Raw genomic sequence first — 25,470 nt, forward strand, 5'->3', positions numbered from 1 at the left:
GACAGATCATAAAATCCCTATAGGAAATTTGGCATTATATAGCAACCAGTAGCCTAAGGGTGCCCTCATATTCACTGTGCATATTGGGTGATAAATATGCCCCGATTCACCAAACCCTGGAGAATCTTACGCATTGCACTGCAATGTCCTGACCTGTTTGGGGTGATATGCAATGTCCTATATACATTTTTAACCATTTTCAGCACATGCATGACCAGAAATATTCAGTGCCACGGGTACAAGTTAAAAGGGGGGTTGTCAAGTTTAAAAGAGATCCCCTATCCATCTATTTTTTCCTAATTTATTTTTTCGTCTAAACAAAAAAAATCTGAGCTGGACTATAAGCTGGTACACGAAGTGCATAAGTGTAAGAGCATGTTCACACTGCGGCAATGTCACAGACAAAAGCCATGGAAAAATAAAATAAATATATGTAATTGATCAATATAGCATTAACTAAGTACCCTATATTAATTTCTGTAGGGTATGTGCTCACTTTTGTTTTTTTCTTGGGTTTTGTCTGTGAAATGACAGCAGTGTGAACTTGCTCTTGCACTTTGCACACATACCATCTTAGGCTAAGTGCACACGCTGCGGATTCCATTGCGGAATTTTCCACAGCGGATTTGCTAAATCCGCAGTAAAAAAAAAACGCTGCGGTTTTTACTGCGGATTTAGCGCAGTTTCTTTTGCAGTTTCCTCTGCGGGTTTTCACCTGCAGATTTCTATTGGAGCAGGGGCAAACCGGCAGCGGAATCAGCAGAAAGAATTGACATGCTGCAGAAAATAAACCACTGCGTTTCCGTGCGTTTTTTTCCGCAGCATGTGCACTACGGATTTCATTTCCCATTGCCTTACATGGTACTGTAAATGCATGGGAAACTGCTGCGGATCCGCAGCAAAATCCGCAGCGTGTGCACATACCCTTATAGTCCGGTTCAGTTTTTTGGTTTTGCCGTTATCGCTTGTACCCTGAACAAACAGGAGGCAGGGCTCCCTTTCTTCATCTGTATAGCTTCCCATGGATGGGTGTCTCAGCCGGGCCTTGTCCTGCTCTGCCCTTATTCACATTGACATCATTTGACACATAGTAAGAGTTTAATAGTAGAGACCGGTTAGAACCATCCCGATGGGTACACCTTGGTGTGGTGGGATGACTTTTATGGGTTTTTTTTTAATCAAAATAGCATTAACCAAGTGCCCTGTATTATTTACATGTACTATTACCTTTTACTTGCTCTTTTTGTTTTGTTTCTTTTTTAGAGAGGGCTCTTTTATTTTTTGTAAATTTGCTATACTGTTCCAGAAATATGAGCCTTTTTATTGACTTGTTATAATTATGCTCTTCACTAAGGAGACGTGACTTACAGGGAAATATAATGCAAAGCTGCCTAAAGACACGCCCCCGAGGATCCTGTGAGCCACGCCCCCAAGGATCCTGTGAGCCACGCCCCCATGGTACAGATAATGAAAATCAGTACTAAATAAAAAGGCCCATATCCCTGAAACGTACAGAAAAAATACAGAACGCTTTGGGTTAACAGCAGGAATAAAATAAGTGCACAACCTGGCCATTTTTTGTCTGGTGATAGGTCCTCTTTAAAGTCTTTTATCATGTGTCGTAATTGCTCTAGTAGGTAAATTGTGGAAAGTGTGAGTTTATTGTAACAGTATTGCCTTTGTGTGTGGTTGTGACGCCTTGATCCCCTTTTTAGTGCACTGACCATTTCCAACATACAAGCTGGATCAACCGGGAACTGGGGCTGCCGGGTGCAGAGCAGGCGAGGTAATAACAGCAGGACTGTGGATATCGTGGTGCTGGAGAGTTCAGCACAGTATTGCCCCATGGACAGAGTGATCAACAACAAAGGGGATTTCAGGTGGGTGAACATTTCATCTCTCAGGGTCTGTTTTAACATTATTCACCTGTAATCAGGCACTGAGTATTTCATATACATGTTTACCCATAACACTGGGGCTTCATCAGTGTAATGGCTGCTGTAACGTGTTCCCAAAGAGCATCTGGCACCAGTCTGACCATTTCTGGTGCTATGGACCCTCTGGGTATTCATCAGAGGGGCAGACTTATTTTATCCTGTCTACTAATCAGAAACTGTGAACTCTTGTTTTTGCTGGATGGTTGGGAAGCCATTGAGTGCATGCTGCAGACATTCACTAGCATCACCTGGGTAGGATATGTTTCGCAGTGATATATAAAGTATATCACAAAAGTGAGTACACCTCTCACATTTTATCCTAAAAATGTATATCTTTTCATGGGACAACACAGAAGATCTGACACTTTCGTACAATGTAAAGTAGTCGGTGTACAGCTTGTATAGCAGTGTAAATTTGGCGCCCTCTAACTCAACACAAAGCCATTAAAGTCTAAACTGCTGGCAACAGAAGTGAGTACTCCCCAAAGTGTCAATATCTTGTGTGGCCACCATTACTTTCAAGCACTGCCTTAACTCTCTTGGGCATGAAGGTCACTAGAGCTTCACAGGTTGCGACTGTAGTTCTCTTAAACGCCTACATGATGACATTATGGAGCTGGTGGATGCTGGAGACATTGTGCTCCTTCACCATCTGTTTTGAGGATGCCCAATAGGGTTTAGGAATGAAGACGCGATTGGCAGATCCAGCACCTTTACCCTCAGTTTCTTTAGCAAGGCAGTGGTCGTCTTGGAGGGTCTTCATCATGTTGGAATACTACCTTGCGGCCCAGCTCCACAGGGAGAGGATCATGCTCTGCTTCAGTATGTCACAGTACATGTTGGCATTCATGGTTCGCTCAAAGAACTGTATCTCTCCACAGCCAGCAGCACTTATGCAGCCTTAAACCATGACACTCCCACCACCATGCTTGACTGTAGGAATGCCACACTTGTCTTTGCACTCCTCACCTGGTTGGCAACACACACGCTTGACACTATCTGAATCAAATAAGTTTATCTTGGTCTCATCGGATCACAGGACATGGTTTCAGTAATCCATGTCCTTTGTCTGCAGCAAACTGTTTGCGGGCTTTCTTGTGCATGATCTTTAGGAGAGGCTTCCTTCTGAGACGACAGACATGCAGACTAATTTGATGCAGTGTGCGGCGTATGGTCTGAGTACTGACAGGCGGACCCCTCCACCCCTGTAACCCCTGCAGCAATGCTGGCAGCACTCTGTTCAGAAATGACGACCTCTTGATGTGACGCTGAGCACGTGCACTCAACTTCTTTGGGCGACCATAGCGAGTCCAGTTCTGAGTAGAACCGGTCTTGGTAAACCGTTGTATGGTTTTGCCGACCTTTCCGCAGCTCATTATCAAGGTGTTGGTAATCTTAGCCTCGGCCATCCCTATATAGAGCAATAAATCTTTTTTTTTTTTTTTTTTTTTTGATCTTCAGAGAGATCTTTCTCATGAGGAGCCATGTTGAACTTCCAGTGACCGGTATGAGAGAGTGAGAGCGATAACCCCAAATTTACCGCACCTGCTCCTCCTGAGACCTTGAAACACTAATGAGTCACATGACACTGGGGAGGGGAAATGACTTATTGGGTACAATTTGGCCATTTTCAATTAGGGGTGTACTCACTTTTGTTGCCAGCGGTTTAGACCTTTGACTATGTTGTTATTTAGAGGGCACACCATATTTAAACTGTTACACGAGCTGTACGCTGACTACGTTACATTGTATCAAAGGGTTGTCCCATGAAAAAATCTAAAATATTTATAAAAATGTGAGGGGTGTACTCACTTTTGTGAGATACTGTATTTATGAAATGGCCAATCTTGGATGCGGGTTATGCTTCTTGCTGTATTTGAGTACTGTTGTAAAGTCGTCATCGCATCTTGACGTTTCTCGCACGGCCTCATATGCAGCACTCATGGGGAGAGGCCTAAATTACAACTTATTCTCCATCCACTAAAAAGAGCATAAATCATGGGGACGTTCGGGGAGAATGAACCTATTAATATGGGCCTCTGACCAATTCCCAGCTAAACATAAGGAATAGGAGTAGTATGGTAATATGAGGTTTGTTTGCACAGTGTAGATGCAGACTGAAGACCGCAAAATCACCAAGGAACACCTATGGAAACAAGGAATAAAGAAAATCACGTGAACAAACCAGAATGTGTTGAATCTTACATTGCTCAGAGTGCCCCTCTTTTTGTACCTTTTTGACAGTCCCTCGAACAGCTTTATCAGATCTTCGGCTGGAATGGCTTCCAACAATCATGAAGTTCCCCGAGGTGCTGAGCGCTTGCTGGCTCCACGGTCTTCACTTTGAGACCAAATTTTCCCAAGCCATCTGCATTGGGGTGAGGTCAGGTGGTTGTGGAGGTCATGTCATCTGACGCAGCAATCCTACTCTCTCTTTCTTGGGCACTCAGCCCTTACATAGCCTGGAGACATGTTTTGGGCCATTGTCATAGGCAACACAAATGATGGTCCCACGAACTGCAAGGCTGATGAGATGGCATGTTGTTGCAGAATGCGGTTGTAGCAATGCTGGGTAAGTGTGCCTTGAAGTTGGAATCGCCAACAGTGTCACCGGCAAATCACCATCACACGTCACCATCCATGCTTCATGGTGGGCACCACACATGTAGAAACAATCTTTTCTGGATTTCACAAAGAATTGGTGGATGGTACCAAAATCTAAAATTTTGATTTCTCCAGCCACAGTACACATTTCCACTGATTCAGTCTTTGTGTTACTTCTTCCATACAAGTCTCCTCTTTGTGATCCTCAGTAGCGGCTTATTTGCAACCATTCAAGCATAAAAACAGGATTTTTGCAGCTTTGTCTGGACAGTTGATGTTAAAATGTCTGCTGTGCTGTCAATTCGGGCTTTTTTTGAGGCTGGTATTTCTGATGAACTTATCTTTTGCAACATGGGTGTGATGAGGGAACAGCCGCCATCTTTGGACGGGCATACTAAAACAGATTGGCGTGGCTCCATTTTGTCTCCTGGTCACAGGAGGGCTCCTGGCCCCCACCTTTTCTAATGAATAAAGTTCCTATTAGTATGCTAACGGGGTGAGCTCAGTGTAAACTGTAGATGGTATTTCAAAGCTCCATGAGGAAACCACGCCACCAGGGGGCTTGGAAATGCTTGGGGGCTTAATTAAAACACGCATGCCAAGTGGCCACTGGATACACATCTATTATGGCAGCCCAGCCAAACCGTCTCCAACATGGAATTGTGAATTATGGACGCATCGTCCAAGGTACAGGCTCATAAAAAATATTCTCCTTACCCTAAAGAAATTGTGCATCCAACAGTGTGACTCCCGTGACGGTGGAAGGTCTGAAACCCGAGATATAGGGATCAGCCTCCCACAGGGACCGAATGGGTCCAGGTTTGATCCCAGTACGACCGGCAGAACAAACCACAGGCGCTGGTACTGCCCGTGTGCTGATCCGATCATCGTGAGGGAAGTTATCCCATTTATTAGAAATTGGAATAAATCTTGCAGGGAGACAGAGGGGGTGGAGATTGCTAAGCCCACCCAGCTGCAGGCAGGGGGGCTCAGCCAGGTATAAGAAGAAGCTGAGGTCACTGGGAGGGTCTCACTCCACAGAAGAAGACTGTGATGATTTCTTAAGGAACAGGGTATGCCAGCCAGAGGGGGGAGCAAGCACACGCTTTCTGGGGGCTGCCCGGCAACTAAGTTTTGGACCTGCGGAATGCTATGCCCCACCGGCTTCCACAAGCGACCTTCAACCTGGTAAATTGACCTCCAGCTTTATACCTTTAAGCCTTGTATTATTGTTGTTATATTGTACTCTGACTGTAACTCTTGATATATTGTGATTGTATATTTCTCGTAATTATCTAGTGCGCCCTTAAAGCAATTAAATCATAAATTAATTTTGGGCTGATCCTTTTACTCTGATTGCGAATCTTAGAATACCCAGTGTGGGTAACAGGGCAGTCTCCCCGGCGGCCATTTGCTCTAGGTGCAGTTCCTTTACTGACCTGAGAGACAAAGGGGGCGCCGGAGAGCTGGACCTGTGTAGTGACGTCACGGATTGGGGACGTGGTAGGAAGGGGTAATCCTTCACAGTGGTGGCAGCGTACGTGGGATCAGAGTAATAGTGTGCGTGGGACCCCTACTCCCAGACACTAAAGACTACCAGCAGTAACTTTCACTGCTGGGGTCTTAAGGTCAGCCCAGCACTAGACGGTCAGAGTGTAGATATAATAAGTTGTGTGCAAGGTCAGGGTTACAGCTGTGTCAGTAACCAGAGGTTCCAAAGATGGCGGAGGGCACCAGGAGTGCAGTGAGGGCGCAGGCCAGTGCTATGGCCTATGAGGAGGTGGTGGTGGACGGTACTGTTCCAGGCGAGGGGGAGCTCAGCCCAGACTCCCCAAGGAGCCAGCCACCCGTGCTTAGTCCGGCAAGGGACTACCCACCACCTACCCGCCCCGGCCTGTCCACATCAGCGGCCCTTGTTGCAGCGGCAGTGGCACGTCTCGAGGCGGGTAATGAAGACGCCTATATGAGACTCATGGCAGCTGCAGAGAAAGCAGCGGAGGCTGAGCGTGCAGAACGCCGTGAAGCAGAGGAGCGGGAGAGGGCAGAACGCCGCGAGGCAGCGGAGCGGGCAGAGAGAGCTGCTGAGCGGGCAGCGGAGCGCCAGCACCGACTGGAGATGGCTCAACGCGGGCTCCCGCTGGACGCCCCAGCACCACCAGAGTCCAGGGCTTCCAAAGTCCGGGCCGAGGACTTCCCTCTGCTTGAGAAGGATGGAGACCTGGATTCCTTCTTGCTGGCCTTTGAAAGGACCTGCCTTCAACACCATCTGGCCCCGGATCAGTGGGCAAGATACCTGACCCCCCGTTTGAGGGGTAAGTCCCTGGAAGTTTTGGGGGACTTACCTGCCGGGGCGGAGCAGGACTACAGCGGCATCAAGCGGGCCCTGATCCAGCACTACAACCTCACCCCAGAGTCTTACCGCAAGAAGTTCCGGAGCCTGCAGCGGGGCCCAAAGGACACCTGGACCGACCACATGCGGGCGTTGCTGAGAGCTGCAGAGCACTGGACCTCGGGTCTAGCGCTCACCACCCGCCAGGAGGTCCAGGAACTGTTCGTCATGGAGCAGTTCTTGTGGAACTGCCCAGAGGACCTCCAGCAGTTCCTCCGTGACCGGAAACCGAAGGGGGCTTCTGCTACAGCCGCCCTGGCAGATGAGTATGCCAATAACAGGGCGCCTGAGCCGAAGAAGCCTGCCAGCAGCACCTGGAGAGGGGGTAAGCCCAATCCTGCCCCTGTTTCCCCAGCCCCCAGAGTGCAAGGGGTGTACCCCCCTGCTGCCCTCTCCAGGCCAGGCGCAGAACCCAGACGTTGTCATCACTGCAACCAGCTGGGACACTTCAAGACCGCATGTCCCCAGCGTCTTAAGGCCCCATCCATGTCCCCGAAACCGTCCACTGTTTTATGTGTGGGAGGGGGTGGTGGGAGGTCCCTGGACAATTACCAACCCGTCACTATCGGCCGCTCAGCGGTCATGGGACTGCGGGACACAGGCGCTGAACGAACCCTGGTACGTCCTGAGGTGGTGTCCCCTCAAGACTTGGTACCGGGGAAAACCCTTTCCATCTACGGCATTGGAGGCGTGGAGCCGGCGCTGCCTGTCGCCAAGGTGTTTTTGGACTGGGGCGCCGGGAGGGGAATGCGGGAGGTGGGAGTAACGTCAAATATTCCTGCTAATGTATTACTTGGGACCGATTTGGGGCGGCTAGTGTCTCAGTATGTGGCCACTGAACCCCCAAGTTCGGCTCCCCAAGAATGTCATGACTCTACTGTGAATGTTGATGTGTTGAATGTGCCTCCAACAGTGGGGGAGGGAGTGAAACCTGAGGGTACTCCATACACTGACACCACACACACCGGGCTCACGGGGAGGACAGGTGAGGAGACTGTAGGGGAGAGCTCAGAGGTGGAGGGAGGGGCTGCTATGGGCAGTGTAGGGCCCCTAAGTGAATCCAGCCTGCTGAGTCTAGGACCCCTGCAGGAGGAGGAACAGGCCATGGGGGGAGGAGGCGTCCCTGGAGAGGAGCCACCAGGTAAGACCCCAGGGCAGGAGTTCCCCACACCCGGGATGTCAGGAGGGCAGGAAAGTCTGCCTGACCCGGCGACTTGGTCAGGGGCCGGGGGGAAGCAGGTGCTACCCATGGGCACAGCGGTCGTGGCCGCTGTCACCCGGAGTGGGAGCGCCGGAGCCCAAGGAGCCTTGCAGAGGTCCGACGGCTTCCCCCTCTCTGACCAAGTGGCTGCCGAGTCAGACAGCGGCCAGGAGACAGATCCCGGGGAGCTGACAGCGGATGTGGCGGTGTCGTCCATTCTCGCCACATCGAGTCAGGGATTTCAGGCAGCGTTGGAAGCCGACGCTAGCCTGAAAGCTCTCAAGGAGTAGGCGGCACAGCCTCCTGGGGAGTCAGACCTCGAGCGGGTGGTCTGGGACCAGGGACGGCTGTACCGGGTATCGGTCCAGCAGGGTTCACCGGAGGCGTGGCCCAGGGACCGACAGTTAGTGGTACCCTATCCGTTCAGGGCGGAATTGTTGCGGATAGCCCACGAGATTCCCATGGCCGGACACCTAGGGATCGCTAAGACCAGGGCCAGGCTAGTGCAGCATTTCTACTGGCCTGGAATGAGGACCGAGGTAATTGCCTACTGCCGTTCGTGTGACACCTGTCAGAGGGTGGGGAAGGCGGGGCGGCGCCCCAAAGCCCCACTGGTAACTCTGCCCATCATTGAAGAGCCTTTCTCGAGGGTGGCTGTGGATCTCATTGGACCTCTGTCCACTCCCAGTCGCTCCGGGAAATGCTTCATATTAACGGTAGTGGACTATGCCACTCGGTACCCGGAGGCGGTCGCTTTGTCATCCATTCGGGCTGACAAAGTGGCCACTGCCTTACTAGAGATCTTCTCCAGAGTGGGGTTTCCCCAGGAAATGCTCACCGACCGAGGGACCCAGTTCATGTCCCAGCTGATGGAGTCTCTCTGTAAGCAGATCCAGGTGCAACATCTGGTAGCCAGCCCGTATCACCCACAGACCAATGGCCTGTGTGAGCGGTTCAACGGCACCTTAAAGCAGATGCTTAAGATGTTGGTCGACTCCCACGGGAGAGATTGGGAGCGGTATCTCCCACACCTTCTATTTGCCTACCGGGAGGTTCCACAGGCCTCAACGGGGTTCTCCCCCTTTGAGCTCCTGTGTGGGCGACAAGTACGGGGGCCCCTTGCTCTAGTGAAGGAAGCGTGGGAAGGAGATTTGGCCACCCCTGGAGTGTCGGCCATTGAGTATGTTGTGCGCTTCTGGGACAGAATGACGGCCTTGACGCGGCTGGTGCATGACAATATGGCCCAGGCCCAAGCTGACCAGAAGCGGTGGTACGACCAGAATGCTTGGAAAGGACCTACCAGGTGGGTCAAAAGGTGTGGGTACTGGTCCCCGTCCCACAAAACAAGCTTCAGGCAGCCTGGGAGGGTCCATACCTCGTGCACCAGCAGCTCAACGCCGTCACCTATCTGGTCACCCTGGACCACGCCCGTGGAAGGAGGAAGGCCTTCCACGTGAACATGATGAAAGCACATCATGAGCGGGAGGCTTGTGCCCACCCAGTGTGCAACCTCCTGGAGGAAGGGGAGGTAGAAACCCTCCTGGATCTGCTTACCCAAGTCAAGGCGGGTGGATCCATCGAGGATGTGGAGGTTGGCCACCAGCTTTCGGAGGACCAACGTTCCCAGCTGGGGGTCACCCTACACCCCTTCCGGGAGCTGTTTAGCAGCCTGCCCGGAAGGACTGAGGCAGCCGTCCACGATGTGGACACCGGCAATCACCCCCCGATCCGGCGTTCAGCATATCGGGTCTCTCTCGAGGTGCAGCAGCACATGCGCCAAGAGATAGACGAGATGCTGAAGCTGGGGGTGATCCAAGCATCCAACAGCGCGTGGGCTTCGCCGGTAGTCCTTGTCCCCAAAAAGGACCGGACTACGCGGTTCTGCGTGGACTACCGGGGGCTCAACGCTGTGACGGTCACCGATGCGTACCCAATGCCGCGCATCGATGACCTGCTCGTTCAGCTGGCCAGGGCCAAGTACCTGACCATCATGGATCTGAGCAGGGGATATTGGCAGATTCCCCTGACCCCTAAGGCACGGGAACGCTCTGCCTTTATCACCCCATTTGGACTGTACGAGTCCACGGTGATGCCCTTCGGCATGAAGAATGCCCCTGCCACTTTTCAGCGGATGGTCAACACGCTGCTCAAGGGACTGGAAGGGTATGCGACTGCGTACCTGGATGACATTGCCATCTTCAGTCCCACCTGGGAAGATCACCTACAGCACCTGGCGCAGGTGTTGGGGAGGATCCAGAGGGCAGGGTTGACCATTAAGCCGGAAAAGTGCCAGCTGGGTATGAGTGAGGTCCAGTACCTGGGACACCGGGTAGGTGGGGGAGCTCTGAAGCCAGAGCCCGGGAAGGTGGATGCCATCACCTCCTGGCCCTCCCCCAGGACCAAGAAGCAGGTGATGTCCTTCTTGGGGACGGCCGGGTACTATAGGAGGTTTGTTCCACACTATAGCACCCTGGCCAAGCCCCTGACGGACTTCACCAAGAAGAAGCTGCCCGTCGCAGTCGACTGGACAGTCGCCTGCGAGACAGCTTTCCAGGCGCTCAAAACCGCCTTGTCTAGCTCTCCTGTACTACAGGCAGCCGACTTCACGCGGCTGTTCGTAGTACAGACCGACGCCAGTGACTTTGGCCTCGGTGCTGTGCTCAGCCAGGTCGACACTACGGGACATGAACACCCCGTTTTGTACCTGAGCCGGAAGCTCCTGCCGAGGGAAGTGGCCTATTCCACGATGGAGAAGGAATGTCTGGCAATTGTATGGGCCCTGCAACGTCTGCAGCCATACTTGTACGGACGCCACTTCACCGTGGAAACAGACCACAACCCCCTCAGCTGGTTACACTCGGTCTCTGGGACGAATGGGAGGTTGCTATGCTGGAGCCTGGCTCTCCAGCAGTATCACTTCAGCATTCGCCACAGAAGTGGCAGAGACCATGGTAATGCTGATGGGTTGTCCCGGCAAGGAGAAGGTGTGGAAGGGCGCATGGGGGAACACAGGAATGTGATGCCCCCTAGCGCCCTCTAAAGCAGGGAGGTGTGATGAGGGAACAGCCGCCATCTTTGGACGGGCATACTAAAACAGATTGGCGTGACTCCATTTTGTCTCCTGGTCACAGGAGGGCTCCTGGCCCCCACCTTTTCTAATGAATAAAGTTCCTATTAGTATGCTAACGGGCTGAGCTCAGTGTAAACTGTAGATGGTATTTCAAAGCTCCATGAGGAAACCACGACACCAGGGGGCTTGGAAATGCTTGGGGGCTTAATTAAAACACGCATGCCAAGTGGCCACTGGATACACATCTATTATGGCAGCCCAGCCGAACCGTCTCCAACATGGAATTGTGAATTATGGACGCATCGTCCAAGGTACAGGCTCATAAAAAATATTCTCCTTACCCTAAAGAAATTGTGCATCCAACAGTGTGACTCCCGTGACGGTGGAAGGTCTGAAACCCGAGATATAGGGATCAGCCTCCCACAGGGACCGAATGGGTCCAGGTTTGATCCCAGTACGACCGGCAGAACAAACCACAGGCGCTGGTACTGCCCGCGTGCTGATCCGATCATCGTGAGGGAAGTTATCCCATTTATTAGAAATTGGAATAAATCTTGCAGGGAGACAGAGGGGGTGGAGATTGCTAAGCCCACCCAGCTGCAGGCAGGGGGGCTCAGCCAGGTATAAGAAGAAGCTGAGGTCACTGGGAGGGTCTCACTCCACAGAAGAAGACTATGATGATTTCTTAAGGAACAGGGTATGCCAGCCAGAGGGGGGAGCAAGCACACGCTTTCTGGGGGCTGCCCGGCAACTAAGTTTTGGACCTGCGGAATGCTATGCCCCACCGGCTTCCACAAGCGACCTTCAACCTGGTAAATTGACCTCCAGCTTTATACCTTTAAGCCTTGTATTATTGTTGTTATATTGTACTCTGACTGTAACTCTTGATATATTGTGATTGTATATTTCTCGTAATTATCTAGTGCGCCCTTAAGGCAATTAAATCATAAATTAATTTTGGGCTGATCCTTTTACTCTGATTGCGAATCTTAGAATACCCAGTGTGGGTAACAGGGCAGTCTCCCCGGCGGCCATTTGCTCTAGGTGCAGTTCCTTTACTGACCTGAGAGACAAAGGGGGCGCCGGAGAGCTGGACCTGTGTAGTGACGTCACGGATTGGGGACGTGGTAGGAAGGGGTAATCCTTCACAATGGGTGAATCTCGTTCTCCCTTTCTTGGGGAGGTCGTCCTGAGAGCCAATTGCATCATAGTGATTGTGACTGACCTTCAAGGTTCTAGCAACTTTCTGGATTGAAAGTAAAGTAATGAATAGTTACTTCTCTTTGCTTAGTCAAGTGGTTCTTGCCATATTCTGGCTTAGGACAGTTGTGGCCTAGGGCTCAGCACTTATGGAGATGTGTACCTACACCGCCTCTGTAAAACTCGCCAGTGGCCACAACTTCTTACTGATATCTGGAGATTCCACAAATGATCTGAATAGGCATTGCTGTTCACTAGAAGCCATTCCTGGAGACGTCTCGATGAAACTTCGAGTGAATTCCAAGAGTGTGAAAGTTTTCATCAGAGTAAAAGGGGAAATCTCATATTTAACAGATATTGAAGGTAGTTTCCCACATGTTCCTTTACTCCTTGTTTCCATATGTGTGCCTCTGTGGTTTTGTTGCCTTCAGCCAGGATCTACAATGTGCAATTCCTATAAGAACAAGAAAACCATGGCATGAAGAGACCTTTCATATACTAATACTAGTACTCACCAGGTAGTGCTGCAGTTAAATTTTACATCTAGGCTGATGCTGATGTGAGTTAACCCCTTGTCGACCATAAAATTCGGTCACATGCCATGCTACACATCCAGCAGCTGCAAGTAACGGCAGCTACCAGACCGAGCTCCGATCGCTGCTGGTTAGCTTATCTAGATGCAGCTGTCAGTCTCTGAAGAGCGGCATTCCCAGTGAGATCACAAGGAGCTGATGGGTGATCATGGCAGCCAGGCGCCTGCTGACGGCTGGGCCTCATCAGAGAATGTTAATTCACCTGTATACTGCAATGTTGCCGGTTATAGTCAGAGCAAATATGTGGTCGCAAGTTCCCTAAAAGGACAAAAAATGTATATAAAAAAATGTATATGAAAGTTTAAAATATCCTTCATTCCTCGGTTAAAAATCAAGAAAAAGCAAATTGTTATTGTTTTTGTCCGAACGTGAATGTCCGTCCGTTAAAAAAAAATGTAAAAAAAAAAAACCTCCAAAATTTGTTGATTAATTGTTCCACTCCCCCTAGCCAATAAAAAATTATAATAAAAAAAATAATACACTTGCCTCACCATTCCCTTCCACTTCTCATCTAATGCTGCTCCAATCCCACGCGGCGGTCTTGGGCGATAAATGGTCACCGCTGCTGACTGTGATTGGCTGCAGCATTTGAATGTCCATGTGACTGAAACCAAATGCACAGAGACTACACAATGGTGTAACGTTATATAATGTGTGTGAACTGGGACAGACCCAGCGGCCATTCATCGGACTGAATGGGGACGCGTTACATGATAGGGATTGTAGTTTTAGTCTTTGTGTTGTACGGAAAGTTGATACGTAGTTTATGGATAATTGTGTTTGTTGTTTTACTGCCCACAGCAGTGTAACAGTGATATGTCTTTGTATAACCGGCTAGGTGGCCAAGGACATTGGCAGGGATCACGGCGTATCTCCTGTGCACCCGCTACTCCGCCGGAGGTGGCATCTATCCTGGCAATCAGCAAGATGACATCAGAGCCTGGCGGCGGTGTGACCGCGGGGGCTTCTGGGCAGAAGACGACTATTCCAGATGCCAGTACGCTAATGATGTGACACGAGTGCTGTACATGTTTAACCAGGTAGATATCACATGACCGAAGAGCTGCCACGTACATGGGTCATGTTTAGTACCGAGGACCTGTAAGGCCGTGCTCACATGCTGCGTTATTGCTGTGGGGTTTTTATACAATGCTAAAGCTGCTTTTTTAAAGTACCGCTTGTTTTTTTCTTTTCTCCATGACTAAATTTGTGAATTGCAAGGTTTTTTCTTTTTTTTTTTTTTTTTTTCTTTTTTTTTTTTGTATCTATAGAAAGCGATGCAAAAGTGGAAAAACGCTGGAAAAAAATGCAGTTTTTGAAGCGTTTTTGGTGAATAAAACTACTTTTATTAAACATGTACTGAAGTCAAAGCACACATGTAATATGCACCCAAAAAAGGCAACAAAAATGGAGCTAAAACGCTGAAAAACGGGTGTTTTTCCTGCCAGGGCTGTAGAAAAAAATGCAGCAAAAAGCTGTGTGTGAACATAGCCTAACTCTGACAATTCTCAATTCAAAAAGTGGTCTCTGACAAACGGATTCACAACTCCGTGCACCATGTAATCAATCAGTCTGAACGTTCTGGGGGGGGGGGGAGATAAAGGGCACTCAGAAGTGGATTTGCAAGGGTGGGAGAAAGAGAGGTCTTTCTTTTTTCAGTTTTTTATTTATTGATCTGTGTAAAAGAAAAAGTAAAAAAAAAAAAAAAGTTCTGTCCCCAGGAGTAGGTATTTTTAGGGTTAAACACTACTTTCCTCCTCATCTACAAATATGAATGTCTGCAGCGGTTCTGTGGCCGATATCCTTAACACACAGATGCTACCTGTACAATAAAGAAGAATATTTTTGATTTGTTATTCTATTCACTTAAAGGGATTGTCTAAAATTTTTAAATGGGTGAAATTGCAAAGTGTTTGTAAAAACGATCAACTTTGCAAACTGCCTCTTATTAAAAATCCTCTCCGTTCTCAAGAATGGTGGGATTTTTAATTGTATGGTTTACTGCTCTTTGCCTAGGTTACTGGTGGTCTATCTCCGAGACGGACGGTTTCCAGGCTGTGCGCGCAGCTCTTGGATCATTGGGTACGGCCAGCTGCAGTCCTCCATGAGCTCCTCTGATGCTGCAGAGACAAATCTGCTTCTGCTTCCAGCATTGGAGAGCGCTTTAATACAGACCAGTAGCATGACCATGCCGTGAGTCTGAACTGTCAATCTTCAGGAACGCACCGCCCCCCGGGAGGCAGAGGAGTAGTGTGCTCCTGCAGAAAGGAGGTCTGACAGCCAAGTACAGTGTTCAGCTTGTACTTCTTCCTTGATTGTATTGTTTTTATTGTGACTTTCTTTCACTTTTTTTAATGATTGCTCATTTTTAGATGCCTCTGAACTTGACAAATGCCGTGGCAACTGCAAAGCAACTTCTGGCTTACACCGTGGAGGCGGCCAACTTCTCTGACAAGATGGACGTGATCTTCGTGGCGGAAATGATTGAAAAATTTGGACGTTTTGCAGATAAATACAAAGAGGTAAGCCATAAGCATGAGACGTGGTGCATCTTTCCACTGCTACACATATCATAGAACTGGGAGTGTCAAGCGGACCACCGTCTGGAGCTGCTACATGGAAGGGAACCGTGCGGCAAAGATGCTGCCAGCCGAGGAGCAGCACATTGGGTGATGTTAGATTTCTATGGAAATGGGCAGAAGAATAATCCATTTCTACCTCAAATGCTGAATTCACTTGTGCTGCGTCTGTTCCGCAAGACATTAGAGACCCGTGGACTGTGTGTAGGGTGGTCTCCCGACTCTTCCCTGACATGAAGTAGGACAATTGGAATTTCAATCCTTTTGTTCTCGGCACGGCTATGGAGTCGGTAAGCCAAACCTCCGACTCCTCAATTTCCATGACTGACTCCGACTTTGACTCCACCAAAATGGGCTCTGACTCTGTCCACAGCCCTGATTCTCGGGGTATTTATCTGCTGTCACTCTATGGACGTCTGTGACAATCTCCCTTAGAGTACACATGGGGCGCCTGCTGGATCCTTCCTGTGTGTGGAGCAGTCAAGGGAGATAGCTATCGGACAAACAGTCATTTAGCTAATAGCAGTCTAATCTACAATAGACCTGAAGACTATTCCCAGGAATGAATCCGCCCAGATGACTATGTGAGGGTAATTAGCTTATTGCATTGTCCAGATTATAATAGAAAGCTCATTTAAATGAACCAATACTAGACATAAAGTTGTAGTACAGGACATTCAGTACCGATCGTGGACTCTCCTTAATCGTCGCTGATCAGCCAAGGAATTATTTTATTATTATTATAGCGCCATTTATTCCATGGCGCTTTGCATGTGAGGAGGGGTATACATAATAACAAGTACAATAATCGTAAACAATACAAGTCATAACTGGTACAGGAGGAGTGAGGACCCTGCCCGCGAGGGCTCACAATCTACAAGGGATGGGTGAGGATACAGTAGGTAGGGTAGAGCTGGTCATGCAGCGGTTTGGTCGATCAGTGGTTACTGCAGGTTATAGGCTTGTCGGAAGAGGTGGGTCTTCAGTTTCTTTTTGAAGGTTTCGATGGTAGGTGAGAGTCTGATATGTTGTGGTAGAGAGTTCCAGAGTAGGGGTGATGTGCGAGAGAAATCTTGTATACGATTGTGGGAAGAGGAGATAAGAGGGGAGTAGAGAAGGAGATCTTGTGAGGATCGGAGGTTGCGGGTAGGTAAGTACCGGCAGACGAGGTCACAGATGTATGGAGGAGACAGGTTGTGGATGGCTTTGTATGCCATGGTCAGGGTTTTGTACTGGAGTCTCTGGGCAATAGGGAACCAGTGAAGGGATTGACAGAGGGGAGAGGCCGGAGAATAGCGGGGGGACAGGTGGATTAGTCAGGCAGCAGAGTTTAGAATAGATTGGAGGGGTGCGAGAGTATTAGAGGGGAGTCCACCGAGCAGGGGGTTGCAGTAGTCAAGGCGGGAGATGAGGGCATGGACTAGGGTTTTTGCAGATTCTTGGTTTAGGAATGTACGGACTCATTAAATATTTTTGAGTTGAAGTCTGCAGGAAGTGGAAAGGGCTTGGATATGTGGCTTGAAGGAGAGATCAGTGTCAAGGATTACCCCGAGGCAGCGAGCTTGTGGGACTGGGTAGAGTGGGCAGCCATTTACTGTAATGGATAGGTCCTTGGGGGGGGAGGGGGGGCATATGACATGGGGGAAAGATGATGAATTCTGTTTTGTCCATGTTAAGTTTTAGAAATCTAGCGGAGAAGAAGGATGAAATAGCGGATAGACATTGAGGGATTCTGGTTAGTAGGGTGGTGACATCTGGTCCAGGGATATAGATCTGTGTATCATTAGCATAGAGGTGATACTGAAAGCCATGAGATTCTATGAGCTGTCCCAGGCCAAAGGTGTAAATGGAGAAGAGCAGGGGCCATAGAACTGAACCTTGTGGGACTCCGACAGATAGGGGGCGAGGTGAAGAGGTGGTGTGTGAGTGGGAGACGCTGAATGTCCGGTCTGTTAGGTATGATGAGATCCAGGATAGGGCCAAGTCTGTGATGCCAAGGGATGAGAGGGTCTGTAATAATAGGGAATGGTCTACTGTGTCCAAGGCAGCCGACAGGTCGAGGAGGACAGAGTAGTGTCGCTCTTGACGGTTAATAGGTCATTGTTAGTTAGGGCAGTTTCAGTGGAGTGGTGTGACCGGAAGCCAGATTGTAAGCGGTCAAAGAGGGAGCAGGAAGAGAGATGGGAGGACAGTTCAAGATGGACGTGTTGTTCCAGTAGTTTGGAGGCATAGGGGAGAATCGATATAGGGCGATAGCTAGATACAGAGGATGGGTCAAGAGAGGGCTTTTTGAGGATAGGTGTGATTGAGGTATGTTTAAAGCTTGAGGGGAAGATACCAGTTAGTGATAGGTTGAAGAGATGGGTTAGGGTTGGGATGAAGACTGTGGTGAGGTTTGGGATAAAGTGGGATGGGATCAGGTCAAGTGCACAGGTGGTGAGATGTGATCTTGAGAGTAGAGTGGAGAGTTGATCTTCTGTAATGGTGGAGAAGTTGGTTTTGGAGGTGGAGGGCTGGGAAGTCGGGAGGAAGGGCTCTGGGGGTTGTTGACCAAAACGGTCTCTGATGCTATCAATCTTCTGCTTGAAAAATGAGGCAAAGTCTTCAGCTGAAATGAGTGGGGAGGGAGGAGGTGCTGGGGGACGGAAGAGAGAATTGAAGGTGTTGAATAACTGTTTAGGGTTGTGAGACAGGGAGGTTATGAGAGAGGAGAAGTAGGTTTGTTTAGTGAGGGACTGTTTGAATGCGATGAAGTGCTCATTGGAGTGGGATCTTTTCCATCTGTTTAGCAGCCCTGGAAGCTCGCCTCCGTTCTTTGTTCAGGCTGGTGTGCCAGGGTGTGCAAGGAATGAGCAGAACACTCATTCATCGGCTTATTGAATAGTTTCTGCCGGCATAAAAGTCGCCGTTGTCTGCAGCACAATGGTGCACACGGGGTGTACTGCTAACAGGACGCTGTATGGGGGCAGTCGTATTCATTCATGGTCCAGGTGGACCATAAGCTCTTGTTAATGGAAAAAATCCGTGTAAAATGTTTTCTGTCAGAACAATCCTCTGTGAATAATTGGGCGGCGGTTTAGTGAAGGCTTTGCTTTGACAGCTATGGACTTTATTGCTCCAGGGAGCTTTGAAAAATAGGGCCAATTTACATTTAGCCTTCATTTAAGCATTTTCTCCCATTTTATGTCTGTAGCTGCACTACACAATTGTCTGCTGGGTGACGGAAGGACAAGCAACCCTATCCGTGTAGTCTGAACCTGCAGTCTCGTTCTCATCTGTCCGTCTATCTCTTCCTGCTTGGGAAAGTAATGCGTATTCTGTAAAATCAGTGGATTGGTGAAAAAAAGTGTGACCAGAGAATCTGACTACACAGGGTTTGCTTGTTGTCGGTTACTATGGAGACGCATGAGTCTGCACATCATCTGTAGACTCCAAACAGTAGGACACTTTTTTTTTTTTTGTGAAGTCTTTTTGCACAATTGCTTTTTTTGTAGCGTAGAGGTCATCTGTGATGGTGTACATAACCTGTGATATACGCCATTGTAAATGTTTCTTGTACGACGCACATCTCTTATTTCTTCCCTGCTGCAGCTCGGTGACGTCATGGTTGATATAGCAAGTAACATCATGCTGGCGGATGAACAAGTCTTGCTGAAGGCCCAAATAGATGCCAAGGCTTGTACACGTATAGTGCAGTGCTTACAGCGGATAGCCACGTACCGACTCGCCAATGGGGCCCCCGTGTACTCCACGGTAAGACCATAGGTGCCAGTGGGCAGGACCTCTTTGCATCGAGTTATATAAGATGCTGGGGGTTTTAACAGCTATGTGTAGCACATTAGGCAAACCTCAGCCGTCTGTGGGCCCGACAGATGCCGGCACGTATTTTGCCTTTTAAAGGGCTATTCTCATCTTGTACATTTATGACATATCCACAGCATTTTCCATAAATGTTTCCCACCCGTGGGATCTGCCTCTATATAAAGAGCAGACCCGTGGCATGTCGCTCTCAGTAGAGATGTCGTTGGAGTTTCCTTACAATTGATTGGCCGTTCGGACCATCCCTCTACCATGGGACCGGCATCTATTATGGTTTGGATTAGCCATAAATAAACAAGATGGGATTACCCCTTTAACAGTATTGAAAAGCAAAGATTATTGCACTGTTCAACGCAGACAGGTACAAAGAAAAGCAAATCTATATTCTTTACAGTGAGCAATTTATCTCACTTGTTCTTTTTATCCCCAGTATTCCCCAAACATCGCCCTAGAAGCCTATGTGATAAAATCCGCCCTCTTCACCGGCATGACCTGCACGGTGTTCCAGAAGCTGGCCGCGTCCGACCGCGTGGTGATGGCAGACTTGGGGAGAAGAGACCCAGATGGAAACCTGGATAAACAGCTGAGCTTTAAGTGTAACATGTCCAGCACCTTCAGTGCGGTGGCGTTAAAGGTAACTTTCTGGAAAGTCCAATTTAATGATTCTGAGCCTACGTCAAATAATAATATGCAATCCCAAAAATATCAAATCTTCTGTGAAAACCATATGACCGGTTCACATATGGGGTCAAATTATTATTTTTTGTTCGTTTTAATGTCTTTCAAAAGTCAGAAACAAAAACCAATGGATGATTTTTGCAATTTTATTTTTCACAGCTCCAAGGGATGACTGCCCTGTTTTAGTAGCAGGCAATACTATACATAGCGCTCATTAAAAAACACTTGTCTTTTCTCCTGGGTATGTGGAACGCACCAGCAGTCAAAATGTAGATTAGCACAACTGCCAGCCATACATATACAATGGACAGTTTTCACCCGAAAACTCTTTTATGAACGATCCATAGTAAAGCTGATAACTTATTGATTGGTGGGTGTCCGACTCCAGGGATCCGCACTGATCAGCAGAACGGGACACTTCTATCCCGGTTTAGAAAGGAGCGGCAGCGCACATGATTGACCGTCGGCGCACGTGACTGACCGTCGGCGCATGTGACTGACCGTCGGCGCATGTGACTGACCGTCGGCGCACGTGATTGACCGTCGGCGCATGTAAATTGACCGTCGGCGCACGTGATTGACCGTCGGCGCACATGATTGACCGTCTCTCCATTCACTCACTATGGGCGGCCTGCAGACTGCTGTACTCTGCCTTCTTTCTGGCAGTCCATAAAAGAATGAATGGCGCTGCAGTCGGGTATCTGATTTGATGCTCCATTTTGGAATAGGATACAAATCCCCAATTCTTCCAGTTTGTGCTTGTACCAGGGATCGTCCCCCCACCAACCTACAAGTTCTCATCTGTACCATACCTAGGTGATAACTTGTTTTCAATGGAGAACCCCTTTGCGTGCTTAAACATGTGCATGTTCTGTCCCAATACAGTTACCAAATAAGGTTTTTGATAAAAATGGTCAGTTGACCATGCCAAAAAATTACTGTCAGACACCCTCTGCCCACAAAAACAAAAATTTTCTAACCATTATTTATACATACCTGATACCCTCCCAAAATAGTGAAAATGTAAACAATGGGTTTAATGGAGGACACTATAAACAAACTGTTCCTGAGAAATAAAGGTCCAGCTTTAGGTTACTATTCTGTGACTGCAGACCTGGGAATCCTTGCATCCCACACGCTGTGCGCTGTCAGGATTCTCTGGTATCGGGAGTGGGAGGTCATGTGAGCGTAAGTACGTGATTTTCATAAATCCGGCCACATTCCAACTAGACGTATACACTGGCATTGAGCAAGGCCATGCACGTCTAGTTGGCATGTGACCACATGTACAGTGGGGCAAAAAAGTATTTAGTCAGTCAGCAATAGTGCAAGTTCCACCACTTAAAAAGATGAGAGGCGTCTGTAATTTACATCATAGGTAGACCTCAACTATGGGAGACAAACTGAGAAAAAAAAATCCAGAAAATCACATTGTCTGTTTTTTTAACATTTTATTTGTATATTATGGTGGAAAATAAGTATTTGGTCAGAAACAAAATTTAATCTCAATACTTTGTAATATATCCTTTGTTGGCAATGACAGAGGTCAAACGTTTTCTGTAAGTCTTCACAAGGTTGCCACACACTGTTGTTGGTATGTTGGCCCATTCCTCCATGCAGATCTCCTCTAGAGCAGTGATGTTTTTGGCTTTTCGCTTGGCAACACGGACTTTCAACTCCCTCCAAAGGTTTTCTATAGGGTTGAGATCTGGAGACTGGCTAGGCCACTCCAGGACCTTGAAATGCTTCTTACGAAGCCACTCCTTCGTTGCCCTGGCGGTGTGCTTTGGATCATTGTCATGTTGAAAGACCCAGCCACGTTTCATCTTCAATGCCCTTGCTGATGGAAGGAGGTTTGCACTCAAAATCTCACGATACATGGCCCCATTCATTCTTTCATGTACCCGGATCAGTCGTCCTGGCCCCTTTGCAGAGAAACAGCCCCAAAGCATGATGTTTCCACCACCATGCTTTACAGTAGGTATGGTGTTTGATGGATGCAACTCAGTATTCTTTTTCCTCCAAACACGACAAGTTGTGTTTCTACCAAACAGTTCCAGTTTGGTTTCATCAGACCATAGGACATTCTCCCAAAACTCCTCTGGATCAACCAAATGCTCTCTAGCAAACTTCAGACGGGCCCGGACATGTACTAGCTTAAGCAGTGGGACACGTCTGGCACTGCAGGATCTGAGTCCATGGTGGCGTAGTGTGTTACTTATGGTAGTCCTTGTTACATTGGTCCCAGCTCTCTGCAGTTCATTCACTAGGTCCCCCCGCGTGGTTCTGGGATTTTTGCTCACCGTTCTTGTGATCATTCTGACCCCACGGGGTGGGATTTTGCGTGGAGCCCCAGATCGAGGGAGATTATCAGTGGTCTTGTATGTCTTCCATTTTTAATTATTGCTCCCACTGTTGATTTCTTCACTCCAAGCTGGTTGGCTATTGCAGATTCAGTCTTCCCAGCCTGGTGCAGGGCTACAATTTTGTTTCTGGTGTCCTTTGACAGCTCTTTGGTCTTCACCATAGTGGAGTTTGGAGTCAGACTGTTTGAGGGTGTGCACAGGTGTCTTTTTATACTGATAACAAGTTTAAACAGGTGCCATTACTACAGGTAATGAGTGGAGGAAAGAGGAGACTCTTAAAGAAGAAGTTACAGGTCTGTGAGAGCCAGAAATCTTGATTGTTTGTTTCTGACCAAATACTTATTTTCCACCATAATATGCAAAAAAAATGTTAAAAAAACAGACAATGTGATTTTCTGGATTTTTTTTTCTCAGTTTGTCTCCCATAGGTGAGGTCTACCTATGATGTAAATTACAGACGCCTGTCATCTTTTTAAATGGTGGAACTTGCACTATTGCTGACTGACTAAATACTTTTTTGCCCCACTGTATCCAAATCACAGTCATGTGCTTGTCGCTCCTGGCACAGCGTGCAATGTAAGGATTCACACGGCTGCGGTACCAGAGACCACAGACTTGTTCTGTAAGCCAGACAACCCAGGAAATGAGGAATGGTGTAGACATTTAATTGCCTCTTTTCCTCATGCAGGATCTTGTTCACATCCACTTATTTGTACATTTTCGCCTATATATACTGCTAATGGTAACAAGCATTTTTGTGTCTTTTTTTTTTCCCCCCCAGAATACGGTTGTGGAAGCTTCGATCCAGCTCCCGGCTGCATTGTTTGTACCTAAAGAGAGAGAGAAGCGTGAGAAACGAGCGGCGGACGAGTTTGTGTACAAGCTGCAACTGATTGCATTCAGAAACGGGAAGCTTTTCCCGGCCACGGGGAACGTCACACACCTCGCCGATGATGGGAAGAGGCGCTCCGTGGTGACGCCCGTCATTCTGGCCAAACTAGGTTTGTGGTAAAGAGCGAAATCTCATGTAGCAGGTCTTAACCTAATGCCAGAAAGTCAAGTAATAAAGGGGTGCTGCAGATTCCCGGTGGTCATGGCAGTAGACAGCAGCCCGGCCTCCTCAGGCTCCCCTGTCTCGTTATTTGCTCAGTGTAAGGGTGTCCTATATTTTGTACAGAGACTCTGTCCCATTCTCAGGAATGTCTCGTGCGGTTTGATAAAGTTACGACATTTCCAAATGCTCTAGATTAAGTTTATACCAGTAAGTTGCACCAAAATTTTGGTTTGGTGTCAGGTCGTCACATTTCAGGTCATAGACTAATGCTAAAGATTATCGTGAACAGGCATTCTGAAATAAAACACTCGTTCACAATCATTTTTCAGTGTGAACAGTCTGCTGATCTCCCGATCAACAAGCAAAATACTTCTTCATCAGGGGAAGTTACTTTTTGGTTTTCGCAAAAGATGATTGTTCTCGGTAGCACATCGTCCTGTTTGAACAGGACCTGTGCTGCCAAGAAAATGGGCAGCCCATCCACTCTGAGCAAACTATGACAGATCATTCAGAGCTCATCCTTTGCTTTGGTCTGTCTGAGTAAACCGGTTATTAAACAGCCGCCCATCATTAAATGTTTAGCAGTGCGTAGGACAGGATAACTGGTCCGATCAGAAGGTAAAAATAAAATGATATGCAATGCATTTGCTTTTCTTTTCTGGTCCCTAATGTTCGAGGTGATAGTGATGCTGGAAAAAAATAGTTTGGGTTTTACCGAGCTGCAAACTGGGGCCAAAATGATGAAGCGTGAAATGAAGAACTTCCCATAACTTCTTTTGCCACTGACCGGACAGATGATATGAACTCAGTCCTCTGATGAAGCAACCTATAGCGAAACGCGTGGTACTTCACATTCTGTTACACGATCTAAAGGTCCATATGCCTCATGGGATTGTAAACGGCCCATAATTACTCTTGGCACTATGATATGTTGTTTTTATTTATTTTGTTTTGTTTTTTTCTTTAGATGGCCCAAACAAGAACCCTCCCAGTGTTCCCATTAACATCACCCTCCGTCGCATTGCTCATGGGAAGGACCCTGTGGCAGCTCAGTGGGATTTTGATCTTCTTAACGGACAAGGTGGATGGAAGTCAGAAGGCTGCAGTATCCTGGCCTCCGACGAGAATATAACCACGATACAGTGCCACACGCTCAGCAACTACGCCGTCCTAATGGTAGGATCATCAGCCCAGCACGCTGCACAACGTTCTATATCCACACCCAAAGCCTGGTAACTTTGTTAGGCTATGTTCACACTCGGCGTTGTTTTTTTTTGTTTTCTTAATACTTGAATTTGACAACCTCAGCGATTTTTACTGCCAAGAGATCAGGTTCTGGTTGTAGAAAATAATGCTGGGTGTGAACATAGCCTTAGCAGATATCTATAAAACGCTATGACACAGGCAAATACCGAACCGACGGCCTGTAGTGTTCTAGTATTTCTGCCTCATTACTAACCTTTGTCTTGGGTGCAGCTAGGACTGCTGCACTGCGGAAAGGAAAGCCATAAATGTGCTGTGTTTTATCACTCTGCAGTACAGTGTACATAGTGCTGTCCTACTTAACCCCTTTCCAGTATAGTCCAACCACATCGGACTCCTTCCCTTTGATGTGGGCTCCGTCGGTGAGCCCACATCTTTCCCGGCACATGTCAGCTGTTTTGAACAGCTGACATGTGCCTGGAATAGCCACAGGTGGAATTGTGATGCACCTGCGACAATTATTCTGTTAAATGCCGTTGATAGCTGCATTTTACTCGTGCTTCCAGCCATCGGGCTGGAAACCCACCCACTGGTGACCCCCGCGAGTCACTGGTTGGTTGGCATAATAACCAGAGGTCTCCTAGAGACCTCTATGGCTGTCACTGCCGGTTGCTGTGAGCACCACCCAGTGGTCGGCGCTCATAGCAAGTGAGTAATTCAGCTACATAGAGGCGATCTGATCAGCCCCTATATGTTCATAGAAAAAAATTATAGGAA

At 48.2% G+C, this 25,470-nt stretch overlaps 1 protein-coding gene across 1 annotated transcript in view; it reads left to right on the forward strand.

Moving 5' to 3' along the window:
* ADGRA3 (adhesion G protein-coupled receptor A3) overlaps positions 1-25,470 on the forward strand; it is an 87,898-nt gene that overhangs the window by 51,287 nt on the left and 11,141 nt on the right. Inside the window, exons 8-14 of the mRNA XM_069744670.1 lie at positions 1,716-1,880; positions 13,833-14,034; positions 15,367-15,516; positions 19,165-19,326; positions 19,823-20,026; positions 23,218-23,437; positions 24,458-24,666. Of these exons, the coding sequence (XP_069600771.1) occupies positions 1,716-1,880; positions 13,833-14,034; positions 15,367-15,516; positions 19,165-19,326; positions 19,823-20,026; positions 23,218-23,437; positions 24,458-24,666 (1,312 nt within the window). The remainder of the gene's footprint in view (positions 1-1,715; positions 1,881-13,832; positions 14,035-15,366; positions 15,517-19,164; positions 19,327-19,822; positions 20,027-23,217; positions 23,438-24,457; positions 24,667-25,470) is intronic.

The sequence above is a fragment of the Ranitomeya imitator genome, chromosome 1 (genome assembly GCF_032444005.1).
Source record: "Ranitomeya imitator isolate aRanImi1 chromosome 1, aRanImi1.pri, whole genome shotgun sequence".
NCBI lineage: Eukaryota > Metazoa > Chordata > Amphibia > Anura > Dendrobatidae > Ranitomeya > Ranitomeya imitator.